Here is a 20023-nt window from a genome sequence, read left to right on the forward strand (position 1 = left end):
TCCGGCTCACACATTTTTGTCTTCGCTCAGGGAGGAGGGCTCCAGAGCAAACTAATTGATGCAGCGGCCAAATCGCTGGCTCACAACTTTAATGCCGGCAGCTCACAACGTAGGATTTTTGCTCACAGGACTCCACAGCTTAGAGGGAGCATTGGTCCTGTCCCCCCTCAGCCTCCTCTTCTCTAGACTGAACATTCCCAAGTCCCTCATCAGCCTTTCCTCGTTGGGTTTGGTCTCCAGGGCCCCCCCCCCGATCTTTAGCTTATGTCTTTAGCTTATTCTACTGACCCATCCCACCACCATCCGGTGAGGAATATTCCCCGTACGTCGCTGACCTGGAAGCGGCGGGGTTTGTTTCTCGTTCCTTTCCACGACGGATTCTTCCACAGATTTCGAAAGGGGGAGGTCCTCCACGTTCTTCACGGGCGTAGAGACCGCCCCCGGCTTTGCTATTCTCTCGTCGTCTCTGCTCCGGAGACTGAAACCCAAAAAGGAAAGGAGGAAAAAAAAAAAACACGCACAAAAACCGCATTTAGAGTTGCAGCAATAATTCTAGCTGAAATATCTGCAATCAAAATAGCGTTTCTGGCACAAAAGGCATGACACACGGGAGCGTTTTTTAATGCTAAAAAAATTTGGATGTTGGCTTGGGAGAGAAGTCCCGGGCCAGTCACCCTGAAGGACTAACGCACGAGAGGACGCTGGAGACGCAAATTGCTCCAAGTGGAATCTCTTCGTCTGGAAGGGCTACTCGAGGGAGAGCCAACTCCCAAAACTTTTCCTGTGGGTCCCGGAAGCTGGTTCGGCACAGGATGTTTGACGCCATCAACTCCGCCACGCCCCCCCCCAACGGCTGAAGTGTTTCAGCCGCTTGCGCCAAGCAAAGGACCTCACAAAGGGATGCCTTCTTTGCCCCTGACCTTATAAACTTTTCCAAACACAAAACGCAGACCTATGAAAATCTAATTAAGGGGAAAATAGCACAGGACAGAGCTGAAAGAGATGCAACCATCTCCCTGTAAACCCAGGTCCCATCCACCTTGCAAGGTATGTGAAACCTGGGCAGGGTTTGACTGGGACTGGGGTTCGAATCCTGACTCCCTGGGTGACATAGGAACAGTTGCTCTTTCTTAACCGAGAGAACAAACGTAAATCCTTATTACTACTCATCCCTCTCAAGTACTGCTAATATAAGCCAGTGATATAATCAAGACTGTTGTAGAGGGTAACTGTGTTGGTCTGCACCAGAAGAGCTAGATTCGAATCCAATATAACCTTAGAGACAGACAAGATTTTTGAGGTATAAGCCTTTGAGACTCAACACTTCATATCTGATGAAAGGAGCGTTTAATTTATTAGATTTTTTTAGTCACTGGTCACCCAAGGGTGTCTCGCGGGGACTTACCACACTTACAACAACGTCATCGCAAATAAGTTATAAATCAACAAAAGCAAATAATACATATAAAATTCTTAAAATATATGACTCAGCGCCACACGACTATCAAACCAGCCCAGAGCATCTGGTTAACCTCCCAAAGCCAACCTGAACAGTTTGGCCTTACAAGCCCTGGGGAAATTAAGCAAGCCCCGCAGGGCGTGGGTGTCACCGGAGAGTGCATTCCACAGGGTAGGGGCCACCACCGAGGAAGCCCTTCCCACCGTAAAAGCTAAGCAAACCTTCCTGGAGCCAGGCTCCTGCAAGGGGCCCTGAGAAGATGACCAAAGAGGGTGCGGGGAGAGGCGGTCCCGTGGGTATGACGGTCCCAAGTCATAGAAGAAGAAGAAGGGAAGAGATTGGATTTATACCCCGCCCTTCACTACCCAAAGGTGTCTCAGAGCGGCTTACAAACGCCTTTCCCTTCCCCTCCCCACAACAGACACCCTGTGAGGTAGACGGGGCTGAGAGAGCTCTTGACAGAAACTGCTCTTTTTTCAAGAACAGCTCTTATCGGAACTGTGTCTTGCCCAAGGTCATCCAGCCAGGTGCAACTGGAAGAGTGGGGAATCAAACCCGGTTCTCCCAGATTAGAGTCCCAGATTAGAAACAAATAAAAACTAACAGCAAAGCCTTGAAATGGATCCGGAAACTAATTGGTAGCCAGTGCAGCTGCCACGAAACTGGGCCACTATGAGCTTTGCGTGAACACACGAAGATGACTTATACTGAATCACACCCGGTGCATCAAGGTCAGTCTTGTCTACTCAGACTGGAAGCGGCTCTCCAAGGTCTCAGGCTGAGGTCCTTCACAGCGCCTACCACCTGATCCTTTCAGCTAGAGATGCCGGGGATTGAACCTGGGACCTTCTGCAGGCCAAGCAGATGCTCTACCACTGAGCCACGGCCCCTACATGTGACTCTTGAAAGCGTATACTTCAAATTCTTCTTGGTCAGTTTGGTGTAGTGGTTAAGTGTGCGGACTCTGATCTGGGAGAACCGGGTTTGATTCCCCACTCCTCCACTTGCAGCTGCTGGATGAACTTGGGCAAGCTGTAGTTCTGGCACAGCTGTTCTTGGGAAAGAGCAGTTTCTGTCAGAGCTCTCTCAGCCCCACCTACCTCCAGGGGATGGGGGAAAGGAGTTTGTAAGCTGCTCTGAGACACCTTTGGGTAGTGAAGGGAGGGGTATAAATCCAATCTCTTCTCTTCTTCTTCTTCTTCTTGGTCTCTAAGATGCTACTGGACTCGAATCTAGCTCTGTTATACTCAACAGCACATAAAAGAGACTAAATATAGCTCTTGACAATTTTGTATAATGATTCTCCCTTATGCGCAATGTTCCCTCTAAGCTGTGGAGTCTTGTGAGCAAAATTCTACTTTGTGAGCTGCTGGCATTAAAGTTGTGAGCGAGTGATTTGGATAGTTTGCTCTGGAGCCATCCTCCCTGAGCTAAGACAAAAAAGTGTGAGCTGGAGGCTAAAACACGATGAGCTAGCTCACACTAATTCATCTTAGAGGGAACACCGCTTCTGTATTACTACTAAACATGCAGAAAACAGAAAAAAGTTGGAGCCCAGTGGCACCTGCAAGAAAAAGAAGAGATTGGATTTATACCCCGCCCTTCACTACCCAAAGAAGTCTCAGAGCGGCTTCTACCCATTCTACCCAGAATAAAACTCTGCTGGTCTTACAGGTCCAATGGACTCAAACTTTAGACACAGAATAAAGAGACCAAGAAGAATTCAGGGTATAAGCTACCCAGAATAAAACTTTGCTGGTCTTAAAGGTGCCACTGGACTCCAAACTTCGTACTCAGAATAAAGAGACCAAGAATACCCATAATAGAGAGACCAATAAAGAGACCAAGAGGAATTTTGGGTGTAAGCTACCCAGAATAAAACTGTGCTGATCTTGAAGGTGCCACTGGACTCAAACTTCGTACTGAGAATAAAGAGACCAAGAATACCCAGAATAAAGAGACCGATAAAGAGACCAAGAAGGATTTTGGGTATAAGCTACCCAGAATTAAACTCTGTTGGTCTTAAAGGGGCCACTGGACTCCAAACTTTGTTCCGCTGCTTCAGACCGACACGGCCGACCCCACCTGAATCTATGTTGAAAACAGGCATTCTATTCATGGCATACCCATTTCCTGCAGCCAGGGGGCACCCCGGGCTTAGTCTTGGCAGGGCTGTCCAGAAGCAGCCTGGTATATCTGCTACAGGTGGAGTTTCCTCTTCCCCACTGCCTGGTATGCACACCAGGCAGAGATGGAGACAGGAAAGGCAAAGAGCAGATGTGATCCATTTAGGTTGCGAGCGTCAGATGACCGGGTTTTTGCTCAAATGCACACAAAACGCTTCAGAAATTTTCCATGCTGGGTCTCCAGGGACTTGTTGAAGAAAGATCCCAAAGTAAAAAAGCAGTAGTAAAAATGAAGGAAAGAAGGACCAATAATGGAGTAAGCCACAAAAGCCTTCCAAAAGGATATGCGATAAAACAGTCCTCAGGCTAGAAGCAGGTTGTAATAACGGCTTTAAAAGACTGAACCCCCCTCACCGTTAAAAGCCTTCAGGGACAAAATGACCAACAGCGATATATATTTTTGACGGGTTCTTGAGGGAGTACACTATAGTAAAAACAATAGTTGAGGGGAGGTACAGAAATATTTAGCATTTTCAGATAAGTACAGGATTTCAGAAGCAAAATGGGGTTGGTCCTGGTTGGGAGTTGGATGGGAGACCACCAAAGGAGGTCCAGGGTTGCTACGCAGAGGCGGGCAATGGCAAACCACCTCTGTTCATGGGCCCTGATGTGGACTGCTCAGGCCAGCCCGATCTCATCAGATTTCAGAAGCAAAACGGGGTTGGTCCTGGTGCTATAAGCAGGTTGTAATAACGGCTTTAAAAGACTGAACCCCCCTCACCGTTAAAAGCCTTCAAGGACAAAATGGTTTTTTTTGACCAACAGTGATATATATTTTTGACGGGTTCTTGAGTATAGTAAAAACAATGGTTGAGGGGAGGTACATAAATATTTAGCATATTCAGATAAGAAGGGTAAAATGTACTCTGACCAGGATTTCAGAAGCAAAACGGGGTCGGCCCTGGTTAGTACTTGGATGGGAGACCAGCAAGGAAGTCCAGGGTTTCTACGCAGAGGCGGGCAACGGCAAGCCACCTCTGTTCATGTGCCCTGACGTGGACTGCTCAGGCTAGCCCGATCTCATCAGCTTTCAGAAGCAAAACGGGGTCAGCCCTGGTTAGTACTTGGATAGGAGACCAGCAAGGAAGTCCAGGGTTGCTACGCAGAGGCAGGCAACGGCAAGCCACCTCTGTTCATGTGCCCTGACATGGACTGCTCAGGCTAGCCCGATTTCATCAGATCTCAGAAGCAAAACTGGGTCAGTCCTGGTTAGTACTTGGATGGGAGATCAGCAAGGAAGTCCAGGGTTGCTACGCAGAGGCGGGCAACGGCAAGTCACCTCTGTTCATGTGCCCTGACGTGGACTAATCAGGCTAGCCCAATCTCATCAGCTTTCAGAAGCAAAAGGGGGTCAGCTTTGGTTAGTACTTGGATGGGAGACCAGCAAGGAAGTCCAGGGTTGCTACGCAGAGGCGGGCAACGGCAAGCCACCTCTGTTCATGTGCCCCGATGTGGACTGCTCAGGCTAGCCCGATGTAATCAGCTTTCAGAAGCAAAAGGGGGTCAGCTTTGGTTAGTACTTGGATGGGAGACCAGCAAGGAAGTCCAGGGTTGCTACGCAGAGGCGGGCAACGGCAAACCCCCTCTGTTCATGTGCCCTGACGTGGACTGCTCAGGCTAGCCTGATCTCATCAGCTTTCAGAAGCAAAATGGGGTCAAGCCCTGGTTAGTACTTGGATGGGAGACCAGCAAGGAAGTCCAGGGTTGCTACGCAGAGGCAGGCAACGGCAAGCGAAGGAGGGTCAGTTCTGCCCAGTATTTGGATGGGAGACCACCAATGGATGCCAGGGTCACGATGCAGAGGCCGGCAGCGGCAACCTACCTCTGTTCATCTCTTGCCTCGAAAACCCCACAGCGTCACCATAGGTCAGCTGCAATTTGAAGGCGCTTCCCACCACCTCTACCAGGGTTGGAAGCGGGGCCTGACCAAACTCTTCAAAAGCGGAATGACGTCTAACTCAGGACCGAAACGTTGAAAAGGGAAATTTCGGCCAATATCAATCTTCCTCACCTGTCCTGCACCTGTCAAAATCCCCTCTTCTATAAATCTGCCAAAGGCGTGCCAGTCCCATCCAGTGTTCCCTCTAAGCGGAGTTAGTGTGAGCTAGCTCACAATTTTTTAGCCTCCGGCTCACACATTTTGGTCTTTGCTCAGGAAGGAAGGCTCCAGAGCAAACTAACTGACGCAGCAGCCAAATCGCTCGCTCACAAGTCTAATGCCAGTCGCTCACAAAGTAGAAGTTTTGCTCACAAGACTCCACAGCTTAGAGGGAGCACTGGATCCCGCCGGTAACCAGAGAAAAGAAACAAGCTGCTGGATTTAGCCAGGTTGTGCATATAACAGCACAGTCAAAAACTGGAACACTGTACCCAAATATACTTGACACTTGATTCAAAACATTCTTATCTTAACAGTGTAGTACTCAAAATAACCATTCAGATCCATTCCAAAGACACCGATGTAAATAGTCCAATAAAGGTAAAGGTTCCCTTGCTCGAAAGCCAGTCGAGTCCGACTCTAGGGTTGCGGTGCTCATCTCCGTTTCAAAGCCGAAGAGCCAGCGCTGTCCGAAGACGTTTCCGTGGTCATGTGGCCGGCATGACTAAACACCAAGGCGCACGGAACGCTGTGACCTTCCCACCGAAGCGGTACCTATTTATCTACTTGCAATTTCTTGCTTTCGAACTGCTAGGTTGGCAGGAAAATAGTCCAGTACGGTTCAACAAATTCCTAACAGCTGATAAATGTCCACTAAGCCAAGAGGAGTAACAGTTGATAGATGTCCACAAAACACAGTTGCTAAGAGGTGTGGCGACGGACCGCCCCGGTTCCTGTCCGTTTCCTTTCAGGACTTTGTCAGGCCACCTCCGGTGATGGAGTACCAGGCTCTGCGTCGTTCTCTTGACTGTATACAGCCGTCTATTCCAACCGGCTTGAATAATAGAGGCAACTGTGTTTTGTGGACATCTGTCAACCGTTAGGAATTTGTTGAACTGTACTGCACTATTTCCATTGGTGTCTTTGGAATGGATCTGAATGGTTACTTAGAGTACGACACTGTTAAGATAAGAATGTTTTGAATCAAGTGTCCAGTATTTTGGGGTACAGTGTTCCAGTTTTTGACTGTGTTGTTATATGCACAACCTTCTTTGCTGTACTTCCATTTACTTATTCTAGGATTTAGCCGGGTGGCTGTTCAGTACTGTCTGTGAGAGGTTCCCCAACTTAGAAATGCCGTTCCCCAATACTTTTTCTGGAAGACCCTTTAATGGGAGCTGCCAGGGATTGAGGAGCTGTGGCTAAGTGGCGAAACCTCTCCGCTTGCAATGAAGAAGGTCTCAGGTTCGATCCCTGGCGTCTCCAGTTAAAAGGGTCAGGTAGTGGGTGGTGGGAAAGACCTCTGCCTGAGACCCTGGGGAGCTGTAAAGAGGGGCTGTGGCTCAGCGGCAGAGCATCTGCTTGGCATGCAGAAGGTCCCAGGTTCAATCCCTGGCATCTCCAGTTAGAAGGACCAGGCTGCAGGTGACGGGTAAGACCTCCGCCTGAGACCCTGGAGAGGAGGAGGAGGAGAAGAAGGAGGAGAAGAAGAAGAAGAAGAAGAAGAAGAAGAAGAAGAAGAAGAAGAAGAAGAAGAAGAAGAAGAAGAAGAAGAAGAAGAAGAAGAAGAAGAAGAAGCTGAGAGAACTCTGACACAAACTGCTCTTTCAGGAACAGCTGTGCCAGAGCTTGTGACTGACCCAAGGTCACATCAGCAGGTGCAAGTGGAGGAGTGGGGAATCAAACCTGGTTCTCCCAGATTAGAGTCTGCACACTTAACCACCACACCAAACTGGCTGTAAAGAGCTGTAAAGAGGGGCCGTGGCGCAGCGGCAGAGCATCTCCTTTGCATGTAGAAGGTCCCTGGTTCAATCCCTGGCATCTCCAGTTAAAAGGATCAGGTAGGAGGTGATATGAAAGACCTCTGTGCCTGAGACCCTGGAGAGCGGCTGCCAGCCTGAGTAGACGATACTGACCCCGATGGACCAAGGGCCTGGTTCAGTAGAAGGCCACTTCAGGTGTACTCAGTCTGGGATCCCTGCACGCAAAGCAACTTCTTTGGAATCCTAAAGCGCAAAGTTCTGCCGTCTGAAAGCATACTCCATCTTCCCAAAGCCTCTCCAGTTTTTTTCTACCTTTTGTAATTATTTGACGACATTATTTACCGGGACCCGGGGGACATTTGTAAGTCAGGACTGCACAGTCCACTGGCTTTCACGCCTTTCAATCTGTCACTGTCATAACCGGCCTTTGCGGGCAGAGTGCCGCCGGAGGACCGTTTGCCAGTAGACACCTGGACGACAGCTGCTGCAGCTCTGCCACAGAGGACACGGGAAAAAGTTTACAGGTCAGGTGAAGTCGCCGGCAGCCGAACCCCAAACGCGAAGCAGGCCAGCTGCGGAATTCTGTCCCCGAAGCCGCCCTACCGGGTTGGCATCTCAGCAGCTAACTGGAACGCCCTCCCGACTGCTAGCGCTCACTGTGGATTTGTCGAAGTTCAAGGAGAATGGGCAACCCCAGCCTGGCTAAGTGGGCACCCTAAGCGGGGGAGGCAGCAGGAAGCCCCGACTCAAATGCCCAACGCCATCGAGGCACATTTCAGAGGGTGGCCATGTAGGTTGGGAGGAGAAGAGCAACAACTAGAGAGCCGACACAGACATTTTTCTCCCTCTCCCAAAAGACTAGAACTCAAGGGCATCCGGTGAAGCTGATGGGCAGTAGGTTCGGGTCAGAAAAAGGGAAATACTACTTTACACCGAGAGTGATTAAAATGTGGAATTTGCTGCCAGAAGATGTAGTGGTGGCCACAGGCACAGACAACTTTAAAAGGGGGTTAGACAGATTCGTAAAGGAGAGATCCATCAGTAGCTAAGCCATGGTGACTAATGGGAACCTCCACTTTCAGAGGAAGTCAATCTCTGAATCCCAGAGCCAGGAGGCAACATCAGGGAAAGGCCTCGGCCTCTCTGCCCTGTTGTCGACCCTCCAGAGGAACTGGCTGGCAATTGTGAGAGACACGATGCTGGACTAGAGGGACCCTCACTGGTCTGATTCTTATGCTGACTTTTTGGACTTCGGTTATTATGGTGGACTCTGGCTTACAAAAACACACTGTACACTGGCTTACGGGAGGGAAGGTGGCACGGTACAGCCTGATCTCATCGTATCTCGAAAGCTAAGCAGGGTTGGTACTTGGAAAGGAGACCACCAAGGAAGACCCCTGCAGAGGAAGGCAGGGGCAAACCACCTCTGCTTTTTACTTGCCTTGAAAGACCTATTGTTGGGTTTGCCATAAATTGGAAGCTAAGCAGTTTAGACTGGTACCTGGAAAGGAGACCACTAAGGAAGGCTCTGCGGAGGAAGGCAAGGGCAACCCACCTGTGTCTCTCTCTTGCGGCGTTGGAGTCGCCATAAGTTGGATGCTAAGCAGGACTTGTACTTGGATGGGAGACCACCAAGGAAGGCTCTGAAGGGGAAGGCAATGGCCAACCACCGCTGCTTCTCACTTGCCTTGAAAGCCCCTCGCTGGTCACCATAACTGACTGAGACTTGAAGGCACTTCACCACCCACAGAGCGGTTTATAAGCAATACCCCAAAAAAGCCGTTCAGAGAGCCCCACAAGGGAACCCAAGGCAGAAAGAACGGCCAAAGCTTTGAAGGGGTGGGGAGGAGAGCCTGGAACACAAATATTGAAAATGCCGCCCTGCAAATATCTGAACTTTCTAGTAAGCATTCGATTTTCACTGTTTGATACAGAAGATACAGGAAGCGTCAGTCGTTCGGAGGTGACGGAATGCTGCTAAACATCACAGCTGCGTTTCCCATGAGTCATCAAAGGTGTTATTTCGCTGGATTATGTGTTCCGCCAGGACTGCTTTTACATCTAACATCTGTGCTCTGTCAGGGGCTGGGTGGTGTTTTTTTCCCCCTTCAGAAGGATGCCTAACACTGCAGGATTTTAAAATAACCTTCAGTCACAAATAAAGTGAACTCAGCGCCATGTTCGCTTCATCCGCGGCAGTTCGCTTCTCCCCCGATTTCCGCCCTGTCAATCAAAGGCACACATTTCCGTCAAGTGGACACAGGCCGTTGCCTGCAATCAACGTCATAAAAATGCGAGTGGCCGTCTGAGCTCTGTCTTGCCTGGACACTTTTAGCATCCTTCACCATGCAGCGAATGGGAACGGGGCGTGGTTGCCAGCCTCCAAGCAGGGCCTGGAGATCTCCCGGAATCACAAGTGGTCTCTAAACGACCGAGATCGGCTCCCCCCTGGAGAAATACCTCATTATTCCACTGTCATTTGGACATCAAGCCTGACTCCTCTTAGCTGAATGCGCCTGCAAGTACGAGCACATGAAACCGCCTTCTACTGAATCAGACCCTTGGTCCATCCAGGTCAGTATTGTCTACTCTGGACGGCAAGCGGCTCTCTAGGGTCTCAGGCGGAGGTCTTTCCCATCACCTATCACCTAATTCTTTGCCCTGGAGAGGCCGAAGATTGAACTTGAGACCTTCTGCGTGCCAAGCAGATGATTTGTCACTGAGCCACAGCCCATCCTAAAAGTAACCAGAGAGTTCAACATATATATATGCTTATAGGTGAAATGGTGGTGGTGGAAAGGGTGGTCAAGTTGCGGCCGACTCATGGCAGCCCAAAGGCAAGAGACAAAGAGAGGTGGTTTGCCACTGCCTGCCTCTGCGTAGCAACCGTGGACTTCCTTGGTTGGTCTCCCATCCAAGGACTAACCGGGGCTGACCCTGCTTAGCTTCTGAGATCTGATGAGACTGGGCTTGCCTGGGCTATTCAAGTCAAGGCAAGAGACAACTACAGATGGTTTGCCATTGCCTGCCTCTGCGTAGCAACCCTGACTTCCTTGGTGGTCTCCCAGCCAAGTTCTAACCAGGGCCGACCTTGCTTAGCTTCTGACATCTGATGAGTCTGGGCTAACCTGGGCTATTCAAGGCAAGGCAAGAGACAAATAAAGATGGCTTGCCACTGCCTGCCTCTGCGTAGCAACCCTGACTTCCTTGGTGGTCTCCCAGCCAAGTTCTAACCAGGGCCGACCTTGCTTAGCTTCTGACATCTGATGAGTCTGGGCTAACCTGGGCTATTCAAGGCAAGGCAAGAGACAAATAAAGATGGTTTGCCACTGCCTGCCTCTGCGTAGCAACCCTGACTTCCTTGGTGGTCTCCTATCCATGTACTAACCAGGACCGACCTTGCTTAGCTCCTGAGATCTGATGAGACCGGGCTACCTGGGCTATCCAGGTCAAGGCAAGAGACAAATGAAGGTGGCCTGCCATTGCCTACCTCCAGGTTAAGGCACAGGTAAAATATTTGAACTCAGGCCCGTAGCCAGGATTTTTTAAGTTGAGGGGGGCGTTTAAATTTCTTAGGGGGCACTGGCTAATTGAATTAAAGGAATGCCCCTCTCCTTCCCCACACCTGCCACCGCTTGGGGGCCCTGGGCTGGATGGGAAGTCGTGGGACCTTGCCAGTAAGTCAGGGGGGGCCTAGCCCCAGGATGCCCCACTGCAGCTATGGGCCTCTTTGAACTTAATATTCAGGAATAGTTCCACATCTTGTGCTGGTCTCGCACAGACTGGGAGCCCATCAATCAATGGACAAGCACTAAAAAGTCTGGCAGAACAGTTCTACTCCTAAGGAAAAGGATGGCCAAAGGGTGAAATCAGAAGTGAATCTTTTAGACGTTACATCTGGCTGGGTTTCGTGCGCAATATGTCACCTGTGCCCGAGTGTACACACTCTGGAATTTCAAGCTAATGGAGCCCTCTTTTTTATTATAGCATTCGATCAGCTGCAATCGGGTCCATTAACGCGGCACAATTACAGCCCCAGAACACGGACCGTTGAATGGAGAAGAGCGTTTCCCCTCGAGAATACAAACGTGACAACCGCTAGCGTTAACTGCCAAAAGCAAAATTTGAATTTGTTCTATAGATTTAAAGGATGCCATCAATACAGTCTGAAAAAGCCACAGGGTCGGAAGTGCTCTTTGCTGGGTTCCCATCGGCCGAGCGGAGGTCGTGCTCTAACCGATGTTTATCCAACCAAGCAGCTCAGACTCCCAAATCGGATCCCTCACCTACACAGTGCGACTTTCGGCAATGATTTGGAAAGTTTTCAAGGGTTGCTCGAACAAGGTCGAGTCTCCGATGGACCAGGACTCCATACAATTAATCTGATTCCTTCCTTTATATATATGAACAACATCCTAGCAGCAATCACAGGGGAACATCATTTCTTGCTTAAAGGGAGAACGAAGCACAAAACATGATTCACACGCAAGCGGTTTATGGTTCAGAATTTCAGCGACATGCAGTATGCGAAAATGCAAGCCACGGCGGCGAGTGCAGGGATTTTGGCTGCTGCAGACAACCGGGAAGAAACGGAACAGCGTTATTTTAACTAGCAGCTCCTCACGGGGACTAATCCTGACACCAACGGGCATGGCTGCAGTCGGTCGGCAAGCTGAAAGAGCTCTTACAAAACACACATTCCTCTCTCCAGTAAATTCTACTATTTGTAAGCCGCGCCTGATACAAGCAAAAACCGAAACATAGCCAAAAAAGCAAGCACCTCCGGGCAAAACTAAGAGGACCTGATGCAATGCTGTGCGAAGCGCCGAAATCTGCCCCAAGTGCTGAACCTCGATAAAGTGGCACTCTCAGAGCTCTCTGTTTCCGAAGATTAGGGTTACAAGTCCTACATCCGTTGCTGCGCTCCAAGTGCATCAACCATGCTTTAACTCCCTTGGTCCTTTATAGAAAGTAACATCTTTTCCAGACACAATATTAGTTTATCAGAACGCAGAAACTTTATGAGGTCCTTATCTTCTTTTAATCCCGAACGGATTTGGGGAAAACTGATTTCTAGGCTTAAAGGAAAGGGCTGTGTCCAGGAAGGAGACACTGGCAAAATTGCCCTTCTGTTCCCTCCGCCATCATAGAATCATAGGGCTGGAAGGGACCTCGAGGGTCATCTAGTCCAACCCCCTGCCCAATGCAGGAAACCCACAAATACCTCCCCCCCCACATGCCCAGTGACCCCAGTTCCATGTCCAGAAGATGACAAAAACCTCCAGGACCTCCAGCCAAACTGGCCTGGAGAAAAATGGCTTCCTGACCTCAAAGAGGCAATTGGCATTTCCTTGGGTGTGTAAGGAAGGGCACCGAAAACTAAGCGCTGATGCAACCCTTCCTGCCCTCCCGTCTCATGACCTGCCTCAGTTCACAGAATCAGCATTGCCGTTTGATGGCCATCCAGCCTCTGTTTGATCAGCACAGATCCCACTGATAACGGGCACAGTTATCACCCCACCCCAGAGGTCCTACAAACCCAGGAATCAATTTTCCCAGGATTAGAAAGGACCACTAAAGGAGAGGAACACCGGAAGAATCCATAATCATCAGGGCCTTCTGCTGACAGATCTCCAGACAATCCAATGTTTTCTGGGACATCTGAACTCTTCAGTAAGGGGATACCACTAGGGATGTGCATTCAGTTTGTCCGAACCGAATGCACCCCCGAAAATAGCCCATCCGGCCCCCTTTCGGCCAGCCAGAGGTTGAATCAATTTCTCTAATCTGATTTGGCCTGCCTCCGAAAGCTGCCACTGAAGTTTGGCGGCATTTCGGCGGCTGCCCAAAAAGCAGCCGCCAGCCAGGGAAGGCACAGGGAGGCATGTCTCGTCCCAGGCCTTTCCTGGCTCACCCGCCTCGGCAGGTGGACCGGGGAGGCAGGGGGAGCTAGCTTGCAGGGCAGCCGGCTCCCTTTACTGCATACCCCATAGGATATAACTGAGCCGAATTTGATTCAGCTGGCCGAATGCTACCCCTATCGGCTTGCATTGCCGAAAGTGGCATACGGAGGTCATTTGGCTAGCCGAATCAGATTCCGCCCGATTCGCCCGAATCCGAATTGGGCCGATTTTTTTTTTGCACACCACTAGTTACTACCCACTTTTTTTGGGGGGGGGGGACAAGCACAGCACATACAGATGTTTCCTGGCCGAAGTACTAGAACCCAAGGGCATCCAATGAAGCTGATGGGCAACAGATTCAGGATGGAAAAAAGGAAATGCTTCTTCACATAATGAGTGATTAAAATGTGCAATTCGCTGCCAGAAAATGTAGTGATGGCCACAGGAATAAACAGCTTTCAAAGGGGATCAGACAGATTCACGGAGGAGAGGTGCATCAGTGGCTACTAGCCAAGGTGACTAAAGGGAACTTCTACATTTGGAGGCACTGGCCCTCTGAATCCCAGAGCCAGGAGGCAACACCAGGGGAAGGCCTCAGCCTTTATGCCCTGTTGTTGGCGCTCCAGAGGAACTGGGTGGCCACTGTGTGAGATGGGATGCTGGACTAGGTGGACCCTCACTGGTCTGATCCAGCAGGGCTCTTCTGATGTTCTTAAGTTGCTAACATCAGGAGAAGGCTTTGGCCCCTATGCCCTGTTGTTGGACTCCAGAGCAACTGGACGGCCACTAGGGCTTCTATTGTCCTGGCCCCACTGATGGACCTCCTATGGCACCTGGTATTTTTGGCCACTGTGTAACAGAGTGTTGAACTGCATGGGCCACTGGCCTGATCCAACATTGGCTTCACTTATGTTCTTATGTACTAGATGGACCCTCACTGGTCTCATCCAACAGGGCTCTTCTGATGTTCTTAAGTTGTTAACATCAAGAGAAGGTCTTGGCCTCTATACCCTGTTGTTGGACTCCAGAGGAACTGGTTGGTCACTGTGTGAGACAGGATGCTGGACTAGATGAACCACTGTTCTGATCCAGCAGGGATCTTCTCATGTTCTTATCAGGGGAAGGCCTCAGCCTCTATGCTGTGTTGTTGGACCTCCAGAGGAACTGGTTGGCCCCTGTGTGAGACAGGATGCTGGACTAGATGGACCACTGGTCTCATCCAACAGGCCTCTTCTGATGTTCTTATCAGGGGAAGGCCTCAGCCTCTATGCCGTGTTGTTGGACCTCCAGAGGAACTGGTTGGCCACTGTGTGAGACGGGATGCTGAACTAGATGGACCTTCACTGGTCTGATCCAGCAGGGCTCTTCTGATGTTCTCATGAAGGCCTCGGCCTCTCTGCCCTGTTGCTGGCCCTCCAGAGGAACTGGCTGGCCACTGCACGAGACAGGATGCTGGACTGGAGGGACCTTCACTGCTCTGATCCAGCAGGGCTCTTCTTATGTCCCTAACCCAAGCACAGTAAGTCCAAGGGAATGAAGACAGCTAACCCGCCCTACGCCACCAATGTCAATGCTTGCCATGCCCTCTCAGGTTGCCGCAGCGTCATGCAACCAAGGCCCTCCGGCTGCGGTGCCATGCGCCCAAACGCGCCCCAAGCCAGTCTGCCGAAGTCGATTTTTAGAACCGCGCGAGGCGACCATCACCTGCCGTTGCTGGGCTGCTGTGGAGAATGCCTGGAATGGTCTGAAGGCTCCGACCGCTGGTCAGGAGATCGCGAGCGACTGCGGCGGGGCCTGTCATGGGATCGGTTGGAATGATCGGATGCCAGCGACTGAATTTCTGAGATGTCTGTTAAATAAAAGCCGGGGTTTCCCCCCATGAGATGGTTATAATCAAAAGGATGGCGTGACCCTACCCAAAATGGAGACAGGCTACAGCTGGGGGGAGGGGGATTCTTCCCACAAAGCGTTTTACAAATAAGATCGCAACAGTTTCACTTCAAAACTCACCGCTCGTGCTTTTTGTGAGGGAAACCGCTGAAATCCTCGACGGGACCCTGACGATCAGTTTATCCTTTCGAAATCGTTCCCCCCCCTCTCCCCTTTCTGATCCACTCACGTCCGGCCCGATCTGACGCATCCCCTACCCACTCCCCTCAGCTGAGTTTGGAGTCTTCCCCCGGGCTCTGAGGGAAACGAAGGGGCCACTTCCGGTAGAGCAGCGGTCACCAACATTTTTGAGCCTGTGGGCACCTTTGGGATTCTGGCAGAACCTGGTGGGCACAGCCACAAAATGGCAGGCACAGTGAAGGCCCTTGCGCCGTGGTTGGCGGCTGCCGCCAAAGCAATGCTTTTAAACACTCGCACAGCCAATCAGAACCCTTGCCAGACAGAAGCCCCACCCGGCCCGGCCCACTTTCTAAAAACTCTTGGCAGGCACCAGGCGCCATGTTGGGGATCGCTGCATTCGAGGAAGGATTTGGACTCAGCTGAGAGGGCTCTTTCTGTAGCAGGAACTCCTTTGCATATTAAGCGACACACCCCTAATTTAGCCAATCCTCCAAGAGTTTACAGTAGCCCCTGTAAGAAGAGCTCTGTAAGCTCTTAGAGGATTGGCTACATTAGGGGTGTGTGGCCTAATATGCAAAGGAATTCCTGCTACAAAAAGAGCCCTGGCAGCACAAGGCTACAAGACACTGCCTTTAACAGTTCAGCGTTTGCTGCCCTGGTAGGTAACTATGCTTATCCGTCTCGAGGGGAAAGAGCGAACAACAACCAAAAAAACACACACCCAATACTCACCATCTCTTTCTGAAGCATTGGCGGAGTGAACGCTATCAGAAAGATCTGGGACATTCAACAGAGTCGCCCGCTCATCCCTTTGAACCACCATCTTCAGCTTGCCCTTTGACCTTTCTATTAGGGTCTTGGCATCTGTCAATGACATATTTTCCGTGACTGTGCCGTTTATCTGCAACAGAGCAAAAGGACTACTGATAGGAACCGAAGGGGAAGTCGGCAGTTCCGTCTTAAAATGGCATCTCTCGGACGAATCAGGAGAGGAGAGGAGAGGAGAAAGAGGTCTCTCGCTTATCCTCTTCCTATCGATCAATGTTCTAGCAGATACAGCCCCTTTGGTTGCTTGAGTCGTGACATTTTCAGAGATTGGGGGGGGGGAGCCGCGGCAGTGGTAGGAGCAGAAATCCTGCGGCACCAACTGCGCAGAGGCAGGGCACTGCGGTCAGCAGAACGAATCTCCCTGAAAAACTTCGCCGAAGCGAAAGGGAATCCAGGAATTTATTTCCCAGAATTAATGGCCTCAATTAGACGAACGGCTTCTTTCGCTTATTCCTCCTTTTCCGGTGCCAGCGTCAGGCCCACTTTATCAGGCTGGGTCTGACTTGACCAACTTTTAACAAATTAAAACAGTGACGGAAAAAAGGGAGGGGGCTTTAAGTGCCAGATTTTTGGCCTGAGATTTCTCGCTGTGCTACATCATGGAAACCGAGCCTATTGATAGTGTCCCTGTAAAAAAAAGGGGGGGGGGCTTTTGCTACCTCCCGACCTCCCTCCACTGCAACTTCTAGCAGCCTAGCCCAGCTCTTCCACGGTAAGATCCCAGTAACACTCATCAGGGCTATTTTTGTAGAAAAAGCCCAGCAGGAACTCATTAGCATAATAGGCCACACCCAACAGCAGAAACTCATTAGCATATTAGGCCACACCCCTGTTAGCACAGCTCATTAGCACATTAGGACACACCCCCATGTTACCAGAAGTGTGGTCATCCACCCACACCCACCTTTTGCTTGTTATTCTGTTTACCCAGGGCTTTTTTTGTAGCAGGAACTCCTTTGCATGTTAGGCCACACACCCCAAATGTAGCCAATCCTAATGAGTGCCTGCTGTTGGGTGTGGCCTATTATGCTAATGAGTTCCTGCTGGGCGTGGCCAACTCGGGAGCCAGCCGGAACGCCGTTCCTGTGCGTTCCCGCCCAAAAATAGCCCTGAGTCTCAGATACAGAAAGGGGAGAACAAAACAGAGTGTATTGATAAGGGCTATCAAGACTGACTGGGACGGCCCCGGCTGGCCCGATCTCATCAGATCTCAAGAAGCTAAGCAGAGTCGGCCCTGGGTAGTACTTGGATGGGAGACCACCGAGGAAGCCCAGGTTGCTACGAAGAGGCAGGCAGCCTCTGTTTGTCTGCCTCTGCCTCTGTTTGTCTGCCCTGACCCGGATGGCCCAGGCTAGTCTGATCTGGTCTGATCTCAGAAGCTAAGCAGGGCCAACCCTGGTTAGTCCTTGGATGGGAGACCACCAGGGAAGTCCGGGGTTGCTATGCAGAGGCAGGCAAGGGCAACACCACCTTTCTTTGTCTCTTCCCTGATCTGGATGAGCCAGGCTAGCTCAGTCTTGTCAGGTCTCGGAAGCTAAGCAGGGTCAGCCCTGGTTAGTACTTGGATGGGAGACCAGGCCACCAAGGAAGTCCAGGTTGCTATGAAGAGGCAGGCAGTGGCCAACCACCTCTGTTTGTCTGCCCTGACCTGGATGGCCCAGGCTAATTTGATCTCAGAAGCTAAGCAGACCATCAAGGAAGCCCAGGGTCACTACGCAGAGGCGGGCAGTGGCAAACCACCCCTGTGCATCTCTTGCCTTGAAACCCCTACAGGGTCGCCCTCGATGCGACTTGATGCTGCTTTCCTCCAGACCAATGCTCCCTCTAAGCTGTGAGCGAGCGATCTGGCTACTGCAGGAATTAGTTTGCTCTGGAGCCCTCCCTTCCTGAGCGAGGACGAAAATGTGAGAGACGGAGGCTAGAAAAACTGTGAGCTAGCTCACACTCACTCAGCTTAGAGGGAACACTGTTCCAGACCGTCCAGTCTGACTCTCAACATCCGAGAAAGGAGCGTGGGATAACAGTGAGTTAAGAGGGAGAGGCATTGATCCGGGCAAATAAGGTGTTGGTGCAGCCTGATTACCCCACAAACACTGCGAAGGGCGGTGGTGGAGAGCGGCCCGGAGGTAAACCGCACCACTGGTTCAGAGATGCATAAATGCAATCTCACTTCTGTTGGCTGACAACTTTAGACATCCACAGAAGGAACGGCCGTAACTGTAGAGGGGAGATCCTGCCCCAGTGCCTTAATTACATCAACGGGATTACGAATTATGTCGAGTGAATGGGCACCGAGCTGCTCCCGAGGGACTAATATCTGCCAGCCGCGGTGATTTAGCTCTGACTCCGGTCAGAAGGAGTGTTGTCTTAAGGCAGTCGGGGCCGCTAGGCGGAGCGGAGCTGCTGTGCAGGTCTGCTCAACGCAATCCGGGCTCTGTTGGCACGTGGCGGGTGTTTGCGCCCGTGCTCTGGCATGGGCAATGCCGTTGACTGAGCAAAGAGGGCCGTTTTGCTAAAAAGGAAGCTTACATTTATCCTCTTTGCAGTCTTTCGTGCTAGGGAATCCGGAGTAGGGGAGGGGAAAGGGGTCGGGCCCTCCCGAGTGATCGCACCACCGAGACACAAGTCGCTGGAGTGTCTCCTTCACCGAGCCAAAAACCACAACAAAAACAGACATACGGAATGGTCGTCTACGTTACCTTCAAGACAACGTCACCTTCCTGAATGTTGCCGTCTCTCGCCGCTAGACTGTCCTGGGATATTTCTTTCACGAATATGTGGCTGGCCAGGCGCAGACCGTATTCTGTTTCAAACGGAAAAGGGGAAGAAAAGATGAAAGACTGGAGTTGTTAAAAGGGAGAAACGCTTCACTGTTTGCTCCCAGAATACTTTGTGCTCCCCCTCTGTTCCGACAAAGCGTAGACATGCTAGCGAAGTGCGAGGTTTTAGACGTGGCTTGAATCCAGGGCTTCTCTGCCTGAAGAAGGAAGACTCTGTCTGACATCGATCCTCCACCTCTACCCAATATAGGGCTAGAGGAGGATCGCGACGTTCCTCCTGGCAACCGGCGGGGGACGTGGAGGCTTACCTGGATTGGGAGGGAGGCCCGGGCTACATCGCTGGTCACTTCCAGGGTGCCCTGTTAGTTATGTCATCACACTGTGCCATCGTGGTGACACACCAGTATTTGGGCAAAAACTCTATGGTAAAAATGGCTTCTACCAGAGAGTTTGGAGAGAGAGGAGAGGAGAGGGGATTTATACCCTGCCCTTCACTTGGGAGTCTCAGAGCGCCTTACAATCTTCTTTTCTCCTCCCCTCCCCACTACAGACACCCTGTGAAGTAGGTGGGGCTTGGACAGCTCTGAGAGAACTTGTGAGTGACCCAAAGTCACACCAGCAGCTGCATATGGAGGAGTGGGGAATCAAGCCCGGTTCTCCCAGATTGGAGTCCGCGCTCCTAACCGCTACACCAAAGTGGATCGCACCAAACCTAAGATACACGTGCTAAGGTGTGGTAGTTGGCAGCTCTTGCCCCCTCTGGCACTGGGCAGAGTCACAGTTTTGCTTGTGGGAAACAAAAGACGTCTGCATTTTGAAATATGAACATGCTGAAGTCGTAGAAATGTTATATACTAACTAGACAGGGAGTGATACATTTTCTGCCGGCAGGGTGGTAAAGTAAGTTCTGAGTCGATGGGGAACCCAGAAGCTACT

At 50.9% G+C, this 20023-nt stretch overlaps 1 protein-coding gene across 1 annotated transcript in view; it reads right to left on the reverse strand.

Annotated features, from left to right (window-relative positions):
* Positions 1-20023, reverse strand: part of TJP1 (tight junction protein 1) — a 189134-nt gene that overhangs the window by 55175 nt on the left and 113936 nt on the right. Inside the window, exons 6-9 of the mRNA XM_015419498.1 lie at positions 19007-19110; positions 16212-16380; positions 15114-15258; positions 336-478 (exon numbers count right to left, since the gene is read on the reverse strand). Coding sequence (XP_015274984.1) covers positions 336-478; positions 15114-15258; positions 16212-16380; positions 19007-19110 — 561 coding nt within the window. The remainder of the gene's footprint in view (positions 1-335; positions 479-15113; positions 15259-16211; positions 16381-19006; positions 19111-20023) is intronic.

Source organism: Gekko japonicus, unplaced genomic scaffold (genome assembly GCF_001447785.1).
Source record: "Gekko japonicus isolate JY-2015 unplaced genomic scaffold, Gekko_japonicus_V1.1 scaffold653, whole genome shotgun sequence".
Lineage (NCBI taxonomy): Eukaryota > Metazoa > Chordata > Lepidosauria > Squamata > Gekkonidae > Gekko > Gekko japonicus.